Source organism: Coturnix japonica, chromosome 1, assembly GCF_054131305.1.
Source record: "Coturnix japonica strain WE chromosome 1, WE-NBRP24, whole genome shotgun sequence".
Taxonomy (NCBI): Eukaryota; Metazoa; Chordata; class Aves; order Galliformes; family Phasianidae; genus Coturnix; species Coturnix japonica.
In genome coordinates this window covers 40,690,992-40,713,545 of record NC_140663.1, presented here as the reverse complement: position 1 = coordinate 40,713,545, position 22,554 = coordinate 40,690,992, and the positions used below count along the sequence as shown (strand labels likewise).

General features: G+C 43.3%; 1 protein-coding gene across 7 annotated transcripts in view; it reads right to left on the bottom strand.

Annotated features, from left to right (window-relative positions):
• CRADD (CARD and death domain containing adaptor protein) overlaps positions 1-22,554 on the bottom strand; it is a 72,555-nt gene that overhangs the window by 16,039 nt on the left and 33,962 nt on the right. For 2 of the 7 annotated variants that reach the window (XM_085538591.1, XM_085538594.1), the window contains exon 3: positions 3,612-3,690. The exons of the other annotated variants lie outside the window; for them this stretch is intronic. In XM_085538591.1, coding sequence (XP_085394717.1) covers positions 3,632-3,690 — 59 coding nt within the window. In that variant the 3' untranslated portion in view covers positions 3,612-3,631. The remainder of the gene's footprint in view (positions 1-3,611; positions 3,691-22,554) is intronic. 7 annotated transcript variants of the gene reach the window in all.

Genomic DNA, 22,554 nt, shown 5'->3' with positions numbered 1-22,554 from the left:
TGCTCATCCATGCTGGATTTCCTGCTTGTGAAAGGTGCCCATCTTTAGACACTGATGGAGACCCGCTGTGTCTCCGCGGTTTTAATCAGTGAGGTTAAATTTATGAGGTGCTAGAAATGAAATAGGAATTTATGATGGTCTCAAACTATCATAAGTACAGAACTGGAAGTGCTAGAATGGTCACTCCCTGCTGTTCAGCCTTTGCAGCTTGCTGGGTCTGAGTGGAGGTCGCTGCTGTGGCTCACCCACAACACCGACAGCCTTGGCGGTTGTCCTACAACAACTGCGGGCCTTTGGTGCCTTCTCTTTGTGGATGCAGGTGTTGTAACAACCATTTCTGTAAGGAACTGATGCTTTCACAAGCAGCTACCTTAAGGCCATTGCTGATCCACTACCACAGCTGCCTGTCACGTAGCCCACACCAGCCGACATGCGGTCTTGTGGCCTGATGGGTGGAAGCAGCTGTGCCAAAGGTGTGTTGCAAGCTTTTCTGTAATGAAACCCCCCTCCTACTTGTCGAAAACGCATTTCTTTCTTTTTTCTTTTTTCTTCCATCTTTAGTGCTCTCTTTCCTCCTCCCACTGTTTCTAGTGGGAAGGAAAGTGACAGGGAGAATAATGATTTCCTCAGCTTCTGTTGGAAAAAAGAAAAAAAACTCACACAAAAAAAATTTTCCACCAAGACAGATTTTTGTTCCTGGTTTTTTTTTTTTTTTTTTTTTTTTTCAGTGAAGTTCAGAATCCTGCTTTTATTAAAAATTTCCTACAGGAGTGTCCAGCTATTGCAGGCAGTTGGGGTGGAAGGCAGCGCAGAGCTGGTAACTATTGACCTCTGTTTTGTTTATTGCAGAGCCCGGCTTTACAGGTAGCAAGAGGTCAGCTGGAATTTTTCTCTTCAACTGCGTCTTTAAGAAGTGCTTCTTGGGGTGAAATAGACTAAATCACACCCCATAACCCAGCATGAAAGCACATCGTGCAATGCTTTCCTTCTGCCAGTTGGCTCCACACGCCCCAGAGTAATCCCCACTGTCTCCACTTGTTAGGGATGGAGGGAGAGAGCACCCTGAGCTCTGAGACAGCTGAGGGGGACAAAAGTACAGCAGCCTTCTCATGTATGGAAGGACAGAGACAGGAGTGACCAGTGAAGAGCCAAACAAACACCTCATGGTCAGACTTTGATGTGGCTTTGACATGCAGAAGCTTGAGGGAGTTCAGATGATGAGAAGCGAACACGCTGTGTTTCTGCTGAGGAGTCAACCTTGTTTAAGGCTTTGTCTTAGCAGATGGTGAGCACGATGGCTGCTGGGTTAAGATTTTTCTGCCAAACCAGCCCCAGGCTGTTTTCAAAAATAAAGAATTCTGCTCTCTTTACCAAAGCAAAAATAGCTGTCTGTCCAATTATTTCAGCCGAACTATTATTTTCTATGTTTCAGGAGTAAGTATCTATCCAGACTGCATAATTACCATTACACAATTTTAAATTAACTATCTACAACAATCTTCCTGCTTCAACCATTGTTGTTTTGGTTTGTTTGTTTTTAGATGCCATACCATAAATCTGACTTCCCAGCAGCGCCTACACCACCAGTTCAGATTGCAACCTGCCACTCTGTTCATACCATGTCTGCCATGTAAACACCCCAACATTATTAGCACTAGCAAATACATACGGCAGAACTGTACCAGAAAAAAAGTGTCGGAACCACATATTGGTTTAGCTTATTCCTTCAGCAGCTTTTTTGTTTTTGACCAGGACCCTCCTGTAAGGTTTGGCTGTGAACCCACTGCTCGCCTTGCAGTAGAACCCATGGCAGCAGCACCTTGAGGTCCCTTTCCTTCCTGCAGTGCAGCCAGACACCCCAACACCATCAGGTGTGACCCAGCACCTCCCCAGCCTGTAGGACATTGCAGCCTAATGCTCAACATCTACCTCCAAAACACAAACTAAGTGAACTCCAGCAACCTTTGTTGGCACAAGTAAGTTCCACACAAACCAACCGAAATAACAGCCCTTGGAAATAAGACGAGTTCTGGGGACAAACAATTCTCACACTCCTCTATGACAGAATCTGCTTGCACCTGGAGGCATGAGAGCAGGAACCCCAACCACACACACACACGCAGCTTCTCAGCAGACCACCAGCAACTGCTGAGCCAGAAGATGCAGCTGGAGTCCAGCAACCCTCCACAAGCGATGGAGCACCAATGGGTCAGATTTTACGGTGTCAGCCCAAATTCAGTAACAACATCACAGAGCGTGTATCCATCAGCCAAGCCAGCTGTTCTCTCAAGTTCCAGCGAGCCTTTAGCTACACTGCATGGAATTGCTGCTCTCCACATGGAATGTGTCGTTACGAGCAAAGTCTGCCACGGCAACTGCAACAGCACTGCACATTTTCGGTGTGATAAGCTATAGTTAGAGTTGAAAAGTATTGCTTTGTGAGCTGAAAAGCAAATCAAACAATGAACAATACAGTTGGAAAATTCAGGCCAAATGTTCTAATACCTGATGTTGTTTCCCAAACCAAAGGATCGTGTATGCACACTGTAGACACCTTCTGTTTGGAGCAGTGCTAACACATTAGCTCTTAAGGGCACTGCACGTGAAGTGTCCTGAACCCCCACGCACACACGAGATAGTCTGACTCTGAATCTGCACTACCTCCAAATATCTTTCTGTATGGACAGAACCAGAAAACAACAGAGTAACCAAGCAAGTCGCCCCATTATGCAACAGACGGTGAAACTATCTGTGCCAGAACGCTGTGGTTTTCATTCCTCTCTGAAGGCTGCTTTCCTCCAGGGGATTCCAGTAATGGGACTAACTGAAGTGTGTTTTGACAAGTTGTAACAGTACAGAAAACCCACCTATGAAATTACATCCTGGTAGCATCTTCCAAAGTAAACTGAAGACTTGGTATCACCACTCATTTGGAAAACTACTATGCCATCGCTTTCATTTGTTATGAGAACATAGCTTGAGGTGTTTTTTTTCCTGTAGATAACAAGTGTTGTTGTATGTAATGATTTCAACCCCCAGCATTGCTAGGTGTTTGTACCTGCATGGGCCTTATATATACCATCTCCTGCAAGTATTCAAATTATAAAATAATAAAAAGATGCAGTCAGTTTATTTTCCTCCACTTTCTTTCAGTTTCTTTCACTTTACACAATTACAGTAAGCACAAGGGTCACTCTTTCTGTGTCACCTTCTTAGGTTGCTCAAAAGATTTTGCCTCTGCCTGTTCTTAGAGACAGACTTTTGGTCGCCATTGTAGCAGTTATTAGGAGCAGATAATCCATGACAGCCATGACTGTGCTTTCCCTGTCCTGAGCAACGTGTGCCAGCAGAACTGGGAACACAGAATGGACGGGGACAGAGCACAGCTGAATCTAAGCTAAATAGAGAATAGCCAGTCCAATTCCTCCTTGTTAAAATGGAGATTTTTGCACCATGACTGAGTTTAGGCTAGTTGTTTAATGCAGGGCAGTGCCTCATATTCAAGTGATTTAGATTCAGAGGGCAGATGGCTCCAGTACCAGTAACCACCTCCTTTTCCCCTAGCAAGCCTTAAAATACTCTTTGTCAGAGCATTGTGGAAAGTGAGCTACCAGAAGGACGGATGCACTGATCAGCTCCTGCTCCTGAGTTCAGCTGCAGCTTGGACCAGTGAGCACGGACCATCAATATCTGCCAGAAAGACAAAGGAGACAGCAGCAGTGAAAAGGAAGGAAGTCCCACACTAAAACATTTCACTTTTCCATATTTTTCTTCCCGAATATCCCAAAACATAAAGCAGACACATTTTTTGCAGCAGTGACCAGGCTTTATTAAAGACAGGATATTGATATGAAACATTCATGGCCCTCAACTTAGCAGTATTTCTTCTGGATGGGGTAATGAAGCGAATTTATTACACATCAGTGCCAAGAAGCTCATAATAAAAATACAGATTATGGTTCTCAGATTCATCAACTCAAACCAGATACATTTGAAAAAATACACTGCAGCAGCAGGAAGAATGTAAGTCTCATAAGATACTTGAGTTACCAAAGCTGCATATGAAATACATATTTTACCCAACAACAGGATACAAAGTAAATTATTTGATTTAAAAATTCCGGAACAAAGGCACTCTGTGAAGACATGAGAAGGAGACCCTTTCTCGTGTTATCCCAGGTGCAGGGCGTAAGGAGGAAGATATATAGTTGTGTTGGACATAAACAAAGCATGCAGATTTTATTGCATTTCAAGTTGCTGATTTTACGAGACTTGATATGAAATAACAAAGCCTGGATGAAGCAAGATAGAGAAATACTGCCACTTGTCAGGAAGCTTGGCTTTGGAGAAGGCTCAGGCAGAACACAGACACAGAAAACCCTCCAATGATTCTACCCTGATCTCTTGGTCTGCTGTTCTTCTCTGTTCCTGACCTTTGCGTCTTCCTTTGCCATGTCACACCTACTGGAGAATTAGCCAAGGAGGAGCCATTTATTAAATTCTAAGCTGTGAATGATTCATTATGCTTCTGCCACATTCCCTGTAAAAAAGGAAGATCTCTCTTCCAAACGTTCCCAGAGCTTGCCTGCATTGCATCTGCACTGCCTACACGGCCTCAGGAAGACGCAACACATGAGCGTGCTGCAAAAGAATGAGCTCATACATCTTGAGGTGTGATCGAAGGCACTGTCACTATGAAAGTTTCCATACATCACAGTACAAGGGACCAACCAGGTAACGACTCAACACTCTTCAATGCCAGATGTGCTACTAAGGGGAAAAGTTTCTTTTCATTTTAGTGCCAAGAACTTCCAGGGCTTCTAATTCCTCACTTCTTCCAGCTCACCCTCAGGAAAAACAATGAAAAGCAAAGCAAAAATAAAACAAACAAGCAAGCACCATGGTGTTTCTAATTTCTCTCCAATACAGAACATGCAAAAAAGCATTTAAAGCTGCTTTAGTTTTGGGAAATTACTAATCATGAGACCTCTAGTGCGTGTCTGTGTTTAGCAGAGAATGTAATGGAAAGAAAAAAAGAGCATTAGTGACTCTCCAAGAAAGATTTCATGAAAACAAGGTGGAAGGGAGTTTGTTTGGATTTAATGTTTCCCCAGCAGCATCTCTAATCCAAACATTACAACACAGGTCAAATGGAGGGAAGCCAGAAAATGAAAAGCATTAAAAATAGCCCTTAAAAAGGAAAGTGAAAGTGATCGGTCTCTCTCCACCTTTTGTGACCATGAAATACAAATTCTGTGATTAAAAAAGCACAAAAGAAACAAATTTTGGCTTCAGTACCAACACTGACTATCAATAAATACTGCAGTCTATGCATGGGAAGTCCAACAGAGAACTATACATCCAGCTGCTAAAGCCCTTTCAGACTTCCAGGCTGGTAGGGCTACTTGTATGTGAACTTTGGTTAAAATATTTCTTTTGTTGTCTGGCAGGACTGATTTATAGATCACATTATATCAAAAAGCTGCAAGGTGCTTGTTGCTTCAATGCATCAATTTAGTCCTACAAGTCAGTGCTACAAAACAGGAATGACTATTCCACCACATCTAAAATATATATGATCTGCCCTGGGCCTTTTGTCCCAGCACTTCCAAGCTGCCTCCTCGCAGACAGAAGTTCAGCAAAGCTCTCTCACAATAACTGTCACCAAGATCAGAAAACCGGCATCTGGCAGCTGCCTTGGTAGTAATTTATAACCATAAGGTTAAGTCTTAACGGCTCCATACCCCAGCTAACAGCCTGGTTCACACATTGCAATACTCAAGTTTTCTTCTAGATGTTCCTTTGAACTGAAGGAAATTAACCTTTTTAATGTTTGATAACACTCAGACTTCACATCCTGATGCTGATGCAGGCTCCCTTCTCCTTTATTGCATGGGGCCTCAGAGTTTAAGGAGCTGATGGAAGAGAGAGCATCGTGACAATGGAAAGCAGTGACATTGTCTCTATCAGATTCTTATAGGCAGGCTAAGCCACAACCCCCCTGAATGCCTCGCAAACTGGCAATATTGCAAAACGCACTCACGGCAATTCTTCTCCCTCCTTCAGCTGCTCTTTGAGAACAAGGCATACAGCATTCAACAGGGAACCAGAGGGTTAAGCATTAAATTGCCTGGAAGACAAAGCACTTGAGGCCCAAGCAAGCAAAAGCCTTCATCAAAGAAAGGGCAATTCCAAACCTCTTGTCAAGCACCATTGAGGGAAAGAAGTGATCTTACAGGAGGATGAAGCAACTTGAAGCAACAAAGTAAGAAATGTTCAACTTGGGAGAACAGATTTGGGAGGTGCATTTGCAGAGGATGCTGACAAAGCCTGAAATGTCACTCTCTGGAGAAAATGAGGCTGGAGTGAAACTTCCTCAGAGGCTGGGGAGGGAAACTCCCATCTGTCCTGACATGTCATACCGACAGAAGAGCCGCAAAGGAGCAAAATGGAGAAAAGACGTGTTCTCTATTTTGGAATTCACCTGGAGAGGGAAACTTGTTCAGATGCTGCAAGCTGACCACTTCAGACTTCTGAGAGGAGCAAGGTCTGCATTTCTTGAAAGGAACAGGCACACATAAACAGTGCTCTGGGGAATAGATGCTGATGAAAGGTATCGTGCTGTGTGCTTAAAGGTGAAAGAGAACTGCTCCGAACAGCCAGGGGCTCCACAGAGACCTGAGCAAAGGGAAAGTGGGAAGTGCAGACCTGAAGGATTTCAAGGACTGAATTTTGATGGGGCTTCACATACCTTCCTGAATGTTGAGATTCCTTCAGTGCCATGCATGTGGTGAGTTGGGCTTTGGAGAACACGATCCACAATGGCTGGCAGACTGAGCAACAAACTGCTTACAGAGATGAGAGGTGCCAAGCCATGCTCCTCTGGAGATATGGAGCACCTAGCAGAGGGTTATCAGCAGTCTCTGGTCAGCGTTCTCAGCACAGAGGCTGGTCAAACCCGTAATTTCACAGGTGAACAACGCTGCAGTCCTCTCTACTAACACCTGAGCACCAGTGCAGCTGCTGACTCGCTTTGTCCAGTATCCCTGGGTCTGAAGGGTTGGAAGCCACACCTCTAGGTTCCCAGAGGTACTCTGCACTCCCCTCCCTGCTAATGAAGCTGTTCTGGCTGCTGGCTGGCATGGGGAGCACACATGGCCTTCTGGCCTCCTGCCTAGGTGCTGGGAGCCTTCCCTCCTGTCTGGAGAGGATCCTGACCCGCCACATGACCCTCACCAAGCTGCACAGTTTTAGGATGATAATAAAGTCAGTTCTGAAGTCTTACAGGGCAAATTTTCCCTTCAGACCTGAGGTTTCTGGAGGGTTTGCAGTGACCAGAAAACCTCTGGGCCTGAGCTGCAGAAGGAGATGAGTCTCACACAGAGCACCACGAAACTTCCTGTCACAGCGATCCCAGCGGAAGCCAGGGAGGAAATGGGAAAATTGAGTCAATTGAGTCGGCAGTCGTGGCCAGGAATGTCTTTGGTTTTTAAACTGCCTGATTGAAAAAGGGGGGAAAAAAAAAAGAGAGAGAGAGAGAGAAAAAGGCTGTGGTAGAAAAAGCCCAGTCAATCAATTAGTCAGTCATTTCCAGTTCAAATATTTCCATAAGTGCTTGGCAGTGATTTCTATGCAAGGGATGTCTACTGCTGGTGAAAGATTTCTTAGATGGCAGAGAATTCCTCTTGATGACAAACTCTCCTCAGACAAACTCCAGTCTAGGCAATTTCCCTTTGGAAGCCCTCGCAGCTTGTTAATTTGTTCAAGGATTCTGCGCCTTCTTAAAAGAAAAGCCAGTTGGCTATCGGTGGCATTTGTAAACCTGATACACTGAGAGAGAGAGACAGTACTGAAGTGTAGGAAAATTCCTAAATTTAAGACACCAGCAGCATATTACGTACTTGACCTGAATACTGTGCCTTCAGAGAAAACATTTACACAAGTCCTTGATGTGCTCCAAACAGCTCTACAAACAAGCTGCGTTTAAGAATAATTTTATCTATTACTGAAATTCTGCCGCATCTGAATTATAATGCGGCAGCTGAAAGCTGGTAACTTAGATAGAAAATCACATAGCTAAATGTAAAGAGAAGTACTGCAATCTTTTATACTCTTGAGCTCCCCTCAGAGTTCTAAAATCTAATTAATTTGAGATTTGGTGGTTGTTTGAGTGTAGGCATATCTTCCTACAAAAAATATTGTGGGTTTTCCATCCGTCCCACAAGCTCAGTACAGATTTACAAGATAAGGAGTTCATGATCTGGCTCTGTAAGCAGGCAGCAGCAATGTTCTGCTTATTAAAGCTATATTAAAACATACATGAGCATCATGGCAGTTCTGTCACCTTTTGCTGACAGGTGATGTCCTTTGATCACCTTCAAGGCTTGGTGCAGTAATCAAATTGGTCTTGCAGGTTTGCTGAAAATCCAGAAGGTTTGCCAAGAATCTAGAAGCTGTTCTCTCTTATCCACATCTTCGTCACAGCCAGACAGCTGCCTTGCAAGTCAAGCAATATGCATATGAACATAACACGCCTGAGTCCAAACTGGAGAGCAGGGCACAGCCAGGCTGATTATTAATCCCAGATAGGACCATACTCCCACAAGGGGATGTACACGACAGCAAGCACGCAAGTAGGATTATGAAAACTAATGACGCAAACATGAATTTTAATTATGGCACATAAGTGTTTCCATCGGGCAAAAATGTTTGAAAATATATCCTCATTTACTCCTCAGCTTCAAAAAGCATTCACAGCGCCCATAATGGAGGATCTGCAATCACAGCACTTGGTGACTTTATCTTATTAATTGGTTGTGCTGGCAAACTACATGTGAGAAGAAATGATAAATATTCCACATCCTGAAGAATGCTTTAATGCAGATATAAATGATGCCATTTCTCAGAGGTTTGAGGAGGGGGAGCTGAGTTTTTTTTAGCTCTGAAATGGGAAGTGAAGTGCTCATCAGCTGCAAAGTGCTACTTTAATATCACCTATGCAACAATTACCTCTGCAATAACCTTCATCATATTAAATAACATACTATCCTTCCTCAGCTGGAGAATAAAATAAGAACAAAAAAAAAACCACACCAAAAACCAACACTGGAAATCCATTGCACAGCACAGAGTTTGCATAATGAAGATGAAGGTACTTGCTGCAAGGAAGCCATGTATCTCATAAGAGCTCCTTGCCTTTGTTTGAAGTCTACAATAAACCTAAGCGATGTCACGTCACCTATTCCAGTATTCACTTCACTGCTGAAGTGTCACTGCTGAAAATACGTATTTATGGCAGCGTAATTCAAGAATCTGACCGTAACCAGTCATGAGAAGTTAAACAATGAGGACAATTTTGCCTGCTTAATTATTAATAATTCTTGTAGCAACCCAAATATTCTCATGAGGTCTCTTTCCATATAGAGCAGAGGTTTATTAGTTCCCTTACTTTCTCTGAATAACCATGTCTCTTTCTATTCCATTCTGAAAATACGTCTGTCTGTACTTGCTAGCTTTCAGCAAACATACATAGCTATTAACATTTTGAGTTTTTAAAGTGTAATTTGCTCTGAAAAGTGCCTCATCAAAAATACATTACAATTCTGTAAGTTTTACGCATTGGTGACTTATAGATAAAATTAATTCAATTTACAAGGCATAGGCTTGGGGGGAATTTTTGGCAATGTCTTTTCTTTTCAGTCCCATTGACTACGTAGGAGCTGAAAACTCAGCTGTACTCCCTGATGTAGAATGTGGAACTGCTTATGCTCTTTAACATGTATTTATACTGTGAAGCAAGTGCCAGCTGCTGACGTCTCAATAGAGAGAGAATATTGCTAGCTCTGTCCTGTCTAGTTTGGATCTCTGAAAGTGATCGTGACTTTCTTCATTCTTTAGAAATCTTGTTGAAACCAATTCCTGGTTGAGAAAGGAGACCACATGCAGCAAGACAGTGATCAGTGTCTTCCATAACGTCCATAAGCTTAGGAAGTGTGGGATAGATGAGGGGGCAGTGAGGTGGGATAAGAACTGACTGGCAGAAGCTCAGAGTTCTGTCATCAGTGGTGCAGAGTACACTTGGTGGCCTGTAGCTAGCAGTGTTCCCCAAGGGAAGGTACTGGGTTCAATCTTGTTCAACATCTTCATCAGCAACATGGGTGAGGGTACAGAATGTGCTCTCAGCAAGTCTGTTGATGACACAAGGCTGGGAGGAGTGGCTGGCACTCCAGAAGGCTGTGCTGTCGTTCAGCAATACGTGGACAGGCTGGAGAGATGAGTGGAAAGAAACCTCATGAGGCTCAACAAGGGCAAATGAAGAGTCCTGTACCTGGGAATAAATAACTGCATGCATCAGTACAAGTTAGAGGTTGACCTGCTGGAGAGGACCTCTGCAGAGATTTTAGGGGTCCTAGTGGACAGCAGTTTGGTCACGAGCCAGAAATGTGCTCTCTTAGCCAAAGAGGCCAGTGGTATCCTGGGTTGCATGAAAAAGAGCATGGCCAGCAGGTCCCCAGTGAGGCCACACCAGGAGTACTGTATCAAGTTCTGGGCTCCTCAGTTCAGGAGAGAAAGGCAACTTCTACAGAGTTTGGCAGAGGGCTACAAAGATCATGAGGGGCCTGGAGTATCTCCCTTATGATGAAAACCTGAGATATGAGGAGACTGCAAGGGGGTTTTACTGATTTTATACGTATCTTAAGTGTTGAAGTCAAATGGATGGAGCTGGGCTCTTTTCGGTGGTGCCCAGTGACAGGACAGGCAGCAACAGGCACCAAGTGCAACACAGGAAGTTCCATACAAACATAAGCAGGAATTTCTTGATTGTGAGGATGACGGAGCACTGGAACAAGCTGCCCAGAGAGGCTGTGGAATCTCCATCTCTGGAGATATTCAGAATCCACCTGGACACTCTCCTATGCAACCCATTATATACCCCTTGTATAGCAAAGGAGCTGGACTAGATCAACTTCAGATGTTCCCTTCCAATCCCTACGATTCTGTGATTCTGTGTCCTTTAATTCATGCCCCTGTAATTAAAATGCTGGCTTTGTTAACACCTTTGTCAGCAAAGAGATCAATCGGTATCAACTTCTCAAGAATTGCCCTGCTCTTCAAATTCACAAGTTTATCTTCACCTCCTAAAAGTGAAGTGCTAACAGATCTCAGTACAGATTGCAACATTTCAGGAGTTCAAGAGCTCTCGTGTTCTCAGAGAAAAGATGAAGGGGAATATACTTGTTTTTCATGTCAAGTGTCACAGAGATCACACCCATCAGGTTCTCCACTGCAGACTACCGAGAAAGGTACAGTATCATAGTTACGGGTGAAAGTTCCAAAGCTTTCATGGGATGTGATGTCTTCCAAGCACCATATCTGGAAACCGTACGTTCAGTGAGGCTCCCCATCTCATTCTGGAAACACGTATGACTTTTGCACACACAGGGAAGGTGCTCCGGCCCAGTCATTGTGGTGGGCCTTGACTGAATTCATTCCAGTTTATCAGCGTCCATCCTGCACTCAAGGGGACAAAACCAGCTGCAGTATCCAGGTTTGATCCAGCGACAGCTCACACAGAGAACATTTTCCTTCCACCCACAGGCCCTGCTTTGCTTAATAGAGCCCAGGCTGCTGTTGCCCCCTTTGGTGCTGGGGCATACTGCTGGCTCATGTTCTGCTTGCTGCGTGTCACAGTCCCTCCAGCACAGCTGCTCCCCAGCCTGGCAGTCCCCAGCCTGTAATGCTGCCAGGAATCTTTCTTCCCACATGCAGGACTTTGCATTTGTCCCCGCTGAATTTCATAAGGTTATCACTGACACGTGCCTCCAGCCTGTCTAGGCACCTCTGAATGGCAGCCTTGTGCTGTACATACTGACTGGTTCTCCCAGTGTGATGCCATCTGTAAACCTGGTGAACGTTCACCTGGTTTCCTATCCTCCCCAGCCCCCCCCCCCCCCCCCCCCAGCTCCTGGCTATTAATTAGGTCATATGCTACGAGAGATCCTGTGCTACAACACTTGCCAGAGGTCCAGGCTGAGCACAACCCATTAACCCTTGTCAGAGTCCATCCCAGTCTCAAACCACCACAGAGCAAGTGACTGCATCACCTATGTAAAAATGAGAGCTTTCACAACAGCAGTATCACAACTGCTTTGTGGCTCACAGCGTTTCAAAAGATCATAAAAAGTATGTGCTTATCTTACTTGGACTAAGTGAGTCTGTGGGCACTAAAAAGCCGCCATCTGTGCACAGAATACATAATCTTCTTGAAAAGATTATTTGTCCTCATACTTCCCATTTGGTAATCATATTTTTATATTTAGTACCTATCACCATGTCAGCAACACTCACTGAATACAAAGGAACAGAAAGACAGATGCAAGCCACCCGTGAGCACAGGTGCTCACCAGGTTAACAGGTGGCTTGCACATAAAAAACAGTAAGGAAACAATTAGCTTTTTTTCCTCACCCTACAGTTTGCCAAACTCATAGACACAGGATGTTCTGGAAGTCAAACTAAAATAAGGTTCAAAACAGATTAGACAAATTCAGAGGATAAATAGTCTCCAAAACACAGTGATCCAAATGCTGTTTTGGACACACATATGTCCTCTGCATCATCACTGTCTCCTACCAGCCTCTTATAGAGGGCAACACTCTGCGAGGTAGGCTCCTTTTCCAAGACAGTACGTAACTTTTATTGGCCTTTCAAATAAAGAGAAATGCTTAAAAACAGACCTTCCCACCAAAAATAAATATAAATCCCATCACTGCCTTCAGAGTTTGATCCTAAGCTTCAGCAGAAAGATCCTACCATTTTGTATGAGACTTCACGGTACTTCAGGCTGGTGCTAAATACCTCTCATAGGCTATTGTGCTTCAGATGCTGTGGTACAAAAAAAGAAATTAATCAATTCAGAGAAACAAGTCCAAATTATCTGAATGCCTGGAAGTAATCATTAGAATGCTTTCAGAACTTCTAGGAATTGCTCTATTAATATTAACAGGTTATGTCAGCATCTTCTAATAGCATTCATTCCTAAAGCAGCTGGCTAAACTTGAGAGAAAATCTGTACTTTGCTTCAGAAAATCATCTTTCAACTCCTTCTCTAAAATTCCCCCTTGCTTTTTGCCTACAAAACCTCGGCAGTACTTCAAGCACTGAGTTCAGTGCGTACCAGCTTGTTGACAGATATCATTCTGTTATGCACTATGGGCCACGGTGGGCTGTTTATTAGTTACATAACTGCACTGGTGTAAATAAAGGTTGGGATTTTGGAGAGGCCCAGGAGATTAAGATCTCCTTGATGAATTTAGTTCATCAAATTTGGTAAGAGGCAATAGAATGTGGAAAATGCCAACAGGGCAGTTTGGACTGCATTGAGAAGGTGAGAAAGATGATGTGATGAAGGATGCTGAGAGTACTTGGGTAAGACACTTGAAAGGTGACGTGGAGAAAAAGAGTTTTGGTACGAAATCTGTAAGGTCACTGTGACAGTGATTATATTCAAGATCTACAAGCAGGTTAAATATAATAAAAGTGAGGTAAACACAAAAAGAAAGCAAATCCGATGGTTTGATTTATATGATTTTTAAAAGGCCACGTATTTTGGAGCTTTCTCTTCATCTCAACAGAGTGAGATCATCCAAGTATAAACATGAGTGAGACCTCGGACTGCTAGTGGAGTTAACATTTTAAGGATATCTCTGATTTTAGAAACAAAGCATGTTTCTCCTTACTCTAGCTAACAACTTCAGGTACAAAATGAGTTATTCTGTGCTATGGTAATTTATGTAAAGTATGACAGAACAGAACCATCTGTAGAATGAAGACGACACTTTGCATTTACATAATGGTCCTTGGTTATTCCCTTAGCTCATAATAAAGTGCCTAGCACAAAAATAACAGCAAAAATACAGTAATTAAAGCAATATTTCACAGTCCAAACTCATCTTACAACAAATACTGATTTCCCAACAATGTTTTACTTTCTACCATCTTCTCAGCCCTCTGCAGAAGAATCAGAGCTATTCCCATGCTCTCAAAACAAGTCCCCAGGAACTGTAATCTACTGATTGCTGAAATGCATTATAAATGCTGCTCTTATTTTTAGGTTGGTTGTTTGCATAAACAACCTTTCTCATAGCTGGAGTTTCTATAGGGGGGCCAGATAAAAGCAGCTAATCTGCTTGGCAATTCATGGAAGAGGTTTCCAGAGAAGACCAGTAGAGCCGACAGGAAGCTGAATCCCGATGCACAGACATGTGTTTGTAAGTTGCAGGCACAACAATCTGTTCTTCTAATTCATGGGACCATGGAAATGATTCAGCCAGATACTGGACACTCTCATGGGATTCAGCGAGAGGACCAAATGCAGGGACACAACTATAGCCTTTCTACAGGTGTCACAATGTATTTTGTGTTGCCATGAAAAAATAATTTCACTCAATTATATGGATTTCTTAACTGCACAACACATTATTAATTCATAGCTGACTCTCCTTTAAGGCCTTACACATCCCTGCAGTCACAAGAAAGGAAACCATGTTGTATTTGTTGTACCTTCCATCCAAGGATCAGTGTACCCTACCACAGTGTTAAGCATTTGCCAGTTGGCCAAAGGTTTTCTCTGTTGCCCACATGGATGTTGTGAGGTACAGCACGTTTGCTCCTTGCCCATCTTTGCCTTGCATCTCTTCTAGAAAAGTCTGACTGACTTCACCAGAAGTTAGGAGGTTCACAGAAGAGCTACTTGTGAGCTGCTTGATCCACTGCTATGTGAACTGCAGGACAGAAAGTCAGGACAAGCAAGACCTCACCTGCCAGTCTCGGTCTTAACGTGGCAACCATGGAATTCTTCTCATCTAAGCAGATGCGAAGTAGGACAATTGTGTGTCTTGGCACAAGGGGCTATCAGCCACCAGCTTCCCCAGGGTTAGACTGCTTTTTGCCCTGTCTCGCAATGGAGTGTAACAGAGAGTGGATAAGGGCCTCATGTGATCTAGAGTTAGATGCTAACCCACCCCATCCAGCCTTTCACATCTCCACAAGCTATTTCATGTCAGACTGTTGTTCATGCACTAAGTTCAGTAACTGCTTAAATACAGGACAAAATTATGTCTGACTGCACTGCATCTTTAAGAATATCCTCAGGTCTTCTGCTGCAGATATGGAGAAATATTTAATTTGCCAGCCAGCAATTTCCTCCAAAGGTTAGCCACTCCACTTATTAAAAATATGAACCCTGCTTCTCATTTGCAGTTTTCTGGCCTCAGCTTCCAGCCACTGATTCCTGATATGCCTTCTGCTCCTGTTAAAGTGACCTTTTAGTAACCCACAATTTAAGCATCAAGTATTTGCTCCCCATGAAAGTACCTACACAGTACAGATGACCCACCACTCTAGTTTCATTTTAACAGGAGAACTCAAACTGTTCAGTTTAACTCCCTCCTTAAGTAATTGAAGGTCATGTAAAGAAAAGAAATATATATATATCTTGTTTTCCCTCATTTCTTCACACTGTTAATTAGAGCAGAATGTTAGAAATATCCTCATAAAGACAGAAATAGGCAAGATATCCCTACTTGGCCTAGTTATGCAGCATGACTCAACAGTGGCCACAGACTTGCAGCACATTAAAACTTTTATAAAAAAAGAAAAAGCACTACTTATGCAGGCAGTGAGCCAAAGTTACTCCCTATAAATCTAGTATAGTATTGAATACTTATAAATGATTAACTAGCACAGAAGTTAGAAAGTTAAACAAGAGGAAAAAAAGACCCTAACATGAATCGAAACAGTACACAAAATTCCAAACCCCGGATTTCACAGTGATTTAGCGTCTAGTACAAAAGAATTTAGTCACATTTGAAAAGCCATAATAGGGCAGTGTTATGCAGCCTTCTTGCTTCTAAAGCCTAATGAGCTCATCAGTCACAACTGCAGATTTGCTTGATACAAAACTACAGAATAATTTTTGTACTGATTTTATATAAGCTACTAGGATAAAAAGAGTAAAGAAAAGCTTTATTAATTATTTGTTAAACTAAAATACATTTTTTTTTCCAGCTTAAAAGTAGTCATCTTCAGGCTTAAGGCTTCATCTGACTTTCACAGCCTATTTAGAGATCTGAACTAGTAAATTCACTGGCTGAGAAAGGAACGCACCGGTGTATTGCCACTGCTTTTATCCTTACTTCCATCATGGCAGCCTTTGGCTGCAGTATGACCAACCTCAAAGCCCTCTATAATAAGAAGACTGCTGGGTAATGGAGGGAGAGCAGTGGATGCTGTTTGACACCATCCCCAAACCAATGTAGGAGACAACTGATAGGCTATAGCCCTGAGCTACCTGACCTGTTTGACCCTGCTCGCAGCAGGGGGTTGAACCAGATGATGTCCTGGAGCCCCTGACAATCTCAACCATTCTGTGATGTTGTGAATGTGCATGTTGAAATTCTTTTCATTAGGGATATGGCTTTGCCACTCAGAGGAGTCATTAGCCTCTAGCTGCAAACCAAATGTTTTGAAATTTCCATGTTCTGTAGGTTTCTTTCCCTTGATCTTTTCGATAAACATTCTTTTTTTCCTGTGCCTCATTCGCTCTGTTAAGAATGAAATTCTTCCAGTCTGAAAGAATCTAATGTGTTTTGGTGATGAAAAAACAGGAAGAGGAAGATAATGCAGGATGAATGGTCAAATATAACTTGTGTTAGCAGAAAATAAACCAGGCTATATTTAGAAAGGCCAGCAAATGGACTCTTGAAGACGACTTTGTCAACACTTATGATAAGTGAGACCATCCGTATGCTTGAAGTTAGGCTTGTGATTAAGTACTCCATTGAAAAAGGGCCAGAATATCAAACAAGGGAGCCCCTCCAATCCTGCTCAGCATATGGACAAGGTCTAGAGCAATACAATCAGCCAAACAAGCCACAATTAAAATTTCTCGAGTGCAGCAGTATTCCTGATTGAGTTTTCCCTAATTCTCCCTCCTACTGGAGATATTAAAGCACAACATACTAATGGACTGTATCCAGCAGCCCTTTAAGTTACACCTACTAATTTACTTACTGGAGTTTCTACGCCACAGACACCTATCCACAATTAATTCAATCTAGGTTTGTAACACTGAGAAGAAATTATTTCCATTTCAAACTCTGAAACACAACTTATTGGAAAAAGACAGTAAGGCTCCTGAATATGGCCAGACAGAGCCACAATGGCAGAACAGCTTTGCTACCAGGAAAACAAGGTAGTTCTCAAATAGACACATATATATCTTGTAACACAAATCACGCCAAGACATCCGCTGAAGTTCACCATAGTCATGGTAAGGTTAGAATAAGCAATACAGTATGCCACAGAAAAAGCATAACAGGTAGTTATATTCATTATAGGATCATTTTAGCTGAAAGATGGCACCAGGGGATCTCTAATCTCCACTGTGCTTTAACATAAATCGTCCCTTAAGGTCAAGAGATCTGAGGGAAGAAGGACAGGAAAGTTCTAATCAATTTCACTACTGCTCACTCGAAAATCAGCTGAGCAATTTGCCCATGTTTTGATGTAGGTATTCTGGAGGGAAAACTTCAGAATAGGTGTTGTTGTTGTCTGGGTATACCACTCTGCCTGCAGTTTGGTTTGCAGAGTTCTGTTCAGTTTCTGTGCATGCGTGCTGCCTTCTTTTTCTTTCTTATAACTTTGAGAGAGGTACCTGAGAGCTGCGTGTTTTCGTGCTGCACAGAAAATACCACTTCCTATGGGACTGGTGAACAAATACGCCCTAACCACACTCAAAGAGCTCTTTTTTATTATTACATGAATAAAAGAAACATGGAAGGAATCAGTTTTTCCCTTGCTTGTTTTCTCTCCTTCACATAAAATACAAGACAGCCCCCAAATGAATTTTACTGTTTAAGACGCAAATTCAAAAGTGCAGCTTTCCTAACTCTCAGGTTCCTTATCAAACACCATTAAATTTTCTAAAGAAAATACCAATCACATTCCCCACGTTCTGCAGATGTCAAAGCCTGCCATTTACTTCAAAGCCCCAAGGGGCCTCCAGTTCCCCTTTTACTCTCGTAAAAGCAAACCCAAGTTCAGAGAGGAAAAAAGAGAGATTGATTCAGTGGTTTGGCCTTGATATGCAGATTCTATTAAAACGAGCAAACAAACCTCAGGGAGAAAAGAATACCAGGAATGGGGGATGCTCTGAACACTCAAGCCACCTGCTTTAGTCTCTCTAACCTCAATGACTGCACCTAAGTTTCAAGGATTTCTTTACTAATGCCAGCTTTATAAAGACCAGATTTACCGCGGACAAAAAGTACTTCAAGTCACTTTAGAAGCCTAACAGCCATTCAAAAACAGAAAACAAAGCACTGACCAAGCCTGGTAGTTCCTGGTTTCTGCAAACCCCTCTGCTATTTGTATCACTCCACCAATAAACCTCACACCAAATGGATGTTTTGGCAGTGGTCCCAGACGCACCAAGTCACAGGCAGCTCACTGTGACACTTCTCTTACTTACTAATGAGAAGGAGAGAGCCACAGCAGCAGTTCCTCAACATTTTTCCCTCCCCATTCTCCTGGGGGACATTCCTCCTGCCTTCCCTGGCCAGTCTGAGGAGGAGGAGGCAGGAAGGGAGGGATGGGGAACAGCAAACTGAGGCTGCCCTCACACAGAAAATCATGGGGAAGGTGGCAAGGGAGAAGGCCCGCAGAACACTGAAGACTTTCCCAGCCCTGCACTGACCCCTGGTCCCTGGTGCTCCCCAGGCCCACCTCCCACAGCACAGCCCCTCCTGCCACTCTATACCATCCCTGCAAGACTGAGGTGTGCCCCAGCCTGGCACGGCACCACGCAGCATCACAGGGAGAGGAGAACAGCAAAACATTATATGGTGTGAAAAGCCGTCTGGATGGCAGGGCAGGCAGCTGGTATGTGAAAGCAGGAAGATTCAGAGGGAAAAGCTGCTGAGCAAAGCCAAGCCCGGCCGAGACACTGAGTGGTAGGCACAGCAACAGCAGGAAAGAGAAAAAGTGAAGACAAAGATCTTCCTTCAAAAGAGCTGGAAAGGATTATGTAGGATGGTGACCACATCTTTCCTCAACCATTCAGGCCCGCCTTCCAGCTATGCAGAAAAAAGGAGAGCTCATTTTTTATGACATGCAAGGAAACTCCAAAAAGCTTCTTTCAAGAAGGTCGTGTATTCTTCATTAAGAGGACAAGAAACAGATTTTTCTTTTGCAGGCTGCTTCAAGCACTGAGATAACTTAGGCACTGGCTTCTTCCTGAAGCCTGGGGAGAGCCCTACCTGTGTACAGAATGTTCATAATCAGAAGAGTTAGTCCATTCCAGAATGCAATGGGAAGATAGAGCAAACAGATCCACCTCACTGTAACAGCATGTGTGCATGCAGGGAAGACCGGACACATTTGGGAGCAGTCAGAAACAGGAATGAATGGGTGAGGAGAGGGGCCCTGGCCACACACAGAGCCCAGGGATCTGACAGAATGGAACGAGGGTTTGGAGACCAGGGAGTGGAAGTATGCAAGGCCTGAGGTTTCTGAGAGGGAAATCAAGAGAATCGTGACTGGGAAAAGTTGCTAGAATTGAGAGAGCTCTCTAGGGAAAGCAATAAAACATATACCCTTCAAGTCAGTGTTACGAGATTATGGATGGATTACCTTATCCAGCTCTGTGGTCAATATTTCTGAAAGGGAGAACACATTAAAGTGTTGAAGAGAAAGACGGCTCCAGTGGGAGGAGGGAGGGGTTTACAAGCTAAAGACAGTCCTGCGGGTGCCGACATAGGCACTGCCTGCACAGAGTGGCAATCTGCTGCCTCTTCCTGGCTGCTGTGTGAGCCCAGCACGGTGATGGCAGCCAGCACAGAGCCTTGTACAAGGTGCTCGGAAGCAGCACAGCTTCCAGGGTCCAGCATGCCCCAACCTGGAAATGTGTTATGCAGATTGCATAACATTTAACATATTTCATCACTGGGGCACACGCTTTCCTTTCTTGTTTTCAGTTATCTCCCAGTACATCATTTGAATGATTACACTCCAAGACAGCACAGGCATTTTTCACACCTAGTTTCAACACCTGCTCCTAGCAGCATAAATGCAGAGATGTTTTATAGGGGGCTTTTCTATTTTTTCTTGTCATTTCTACGTATTTCCGCAGCCAGCGACTTCTGACCAGAAGGACCATGATTTGTAGAAAACTCTTACCATCTAAACAAAGTAATTAGTTTCAAATATTAGCAGTTCAGCCCTTAAGTGATCCTGATGGGAAAAGTAAAGTGCCGTGAAGAGCAGAATGATCAGATAATACAGCTGGTAGCAACATGGTGAGCAAGTCTCTGCTAAAAGGCCTACTGCTGCTCCTACGCAGGGAAAGATTTGCAGGCTGAGAAGTAAGTGTTCCTTGCAAATACAGAGCTTTGCTTAAATTACCTGCTGCAAGGAGGTGAGGAAATGGATGTCACCCTGCCACCTGCAAGTACTAAAGAGTAAACCTAAGCCAGTTTCCACCCACAGGTACAAGTATACCACAGCAAATGCTGCAGTGCTGGCTCTCAAACAGGCAGAGTGAGTAATGCATCCAAAGACACACAGCAGCACAAAGAGGAGGGTCATGTGCTGCTCTGCCACGTGGCATGTCTGAGCTGCTGGGGCCACCACTGAGCTGGTTTGAGGGAGGTGAGATCCTGAGTTGGGTAGGAAAGGTCATGGTCAGCCCTACATGCAGCTGTGCTGGAGCAGGGTCTGCCACAGGCACGCTTCCCACTGCAGGGCCTGGTCTTCAGCCCTATCACACCACCCGTCCCCAGGCACAGCAGCACTGCCTGAGATCAACCTTCCTCCAACTGGGAGGGAAAAGGGAGAGACAGAGCCTGGAACTGCAGCTCTCCACCCACAGAGGCAAAGCACAGGTAGAAACAACAGAATGCTTCCATTCAGAAGAACAAGACGGCGAGTCCAGCCCTGCAAACTGGCACCCACTGAGCAAGCACTTGGTTGTGTGTGAGCTGAAGTAGTGGAGAGCAAAGAAAGCACCAAACTTCCAAAAATCATTAACATTTCTCATGAGTAAGTGGCTTTGCTACCAGTTGTCTGCTTTAGATCAGCTTTCAATCACAGAGCATTGGAAAGCAGGCATCAGTAATACTTATTCATAAAATAAACTTGGGCTGTGATAACTAAAGCGTGTGTCACTGCCCAATGGCTGACTACCTGTGTTTGCAGCTGACAACTCAATTAAGCTAAGAGCAGGGTCTTTCACCAAAGGCATTATTCACTTCCCTCAAATGGCAGAAACTGCTGTAATCCCAACCAGGATTAGTGGAGCTGTATCGTTTTACACCATGTGGGAACCGGCCTGTTTACCTTAAAATGCATTTAACTTCATAGGCTACTTATTTCATCTCTTCCCAAGAGTGATTATTGTTATACTGAAAAGAGAATGAGGTGAGCTACGATGGATATTAAAAATAAAACAGGAGAGGTCTGTCAGCTGAGAGAAACACTTTGCAATAATAGGGCAAGTGAATTCCCCTTCCTAAAAACAAGCTGAAACTCTGCTGATACGGTGCCTGCTTGTGTTTTGCAATTACTAGCCTAGGAATTCTTTCCCTCTCCTCTCATATTTTTTCACTTAAAATAAAATAAAGCGGCAGCATTGATAATCATTTTCAGTTTGCAGCATCTGGTGTGGGTGACTAAGGGATTGATGTCTTCTTCTATTCCTCACTAAGAATAGGACTGGACCCACTAGCTTAAGAAAAAGGCTGTTGTGGTTTCCTCTGAGGTACTGAGCATCACTGGAGCTGGGCCCTGCGAAATGAAGAATGGGAGCAGAGAAATAAAAAAGGCAGAGAAGGACTAAAGATAGAATGCTTCCGAGGAAAACAGCTGGAAAAGAAAGAGAATAAAAGAAGGGAAAGTTCACATTTTGGCATCTTTAATGTCAAAAACAAATTAACAGGAGAATGGTAGGAAAGAAGGAATTTACTACTTTCAAAGGAGCCAAAAAGAACAAAAACCAGATAAGTTTAATTCAAGAGCAGAGGAGAAGGTCAACAAGCTATTACATAATTTCTGTATTTCTAAAAACTTCATTATTTAGTTACGTATCCCTTCCTTCCTTTTTTGTTACTAAAGTGCTCTCTCTTGGCGGATGATGTTTGTTTAACATTGCAAGAATGTATCTGCAATTACTGTTCGTGGGTTTCTTTGCTCCATAAAGTGCAATTAAATTATATTAAACATGTTTACAAGATAGCACATCGAGTAACAAATTAGAAACCTCCATTTCACTGGTCTTCCAAACTTAAAAACAAACTCCCTGAATTGAAGGCTTTATGTTTTCAAATTCTAAGTAGAACATTTCTTAGTTCCAGAATTCCTGGAAAACAGTAAGAGTAACTGAGAAAAAAAAAAAAAAAACGCGGAACAGCAAAAGCTCAACAAACAGCAACTGTAACTTAATTAAAATTTACTTAATTTCTTAGTCAGCTACAGGAGACATCTGCAAATGGAAGAGAAAA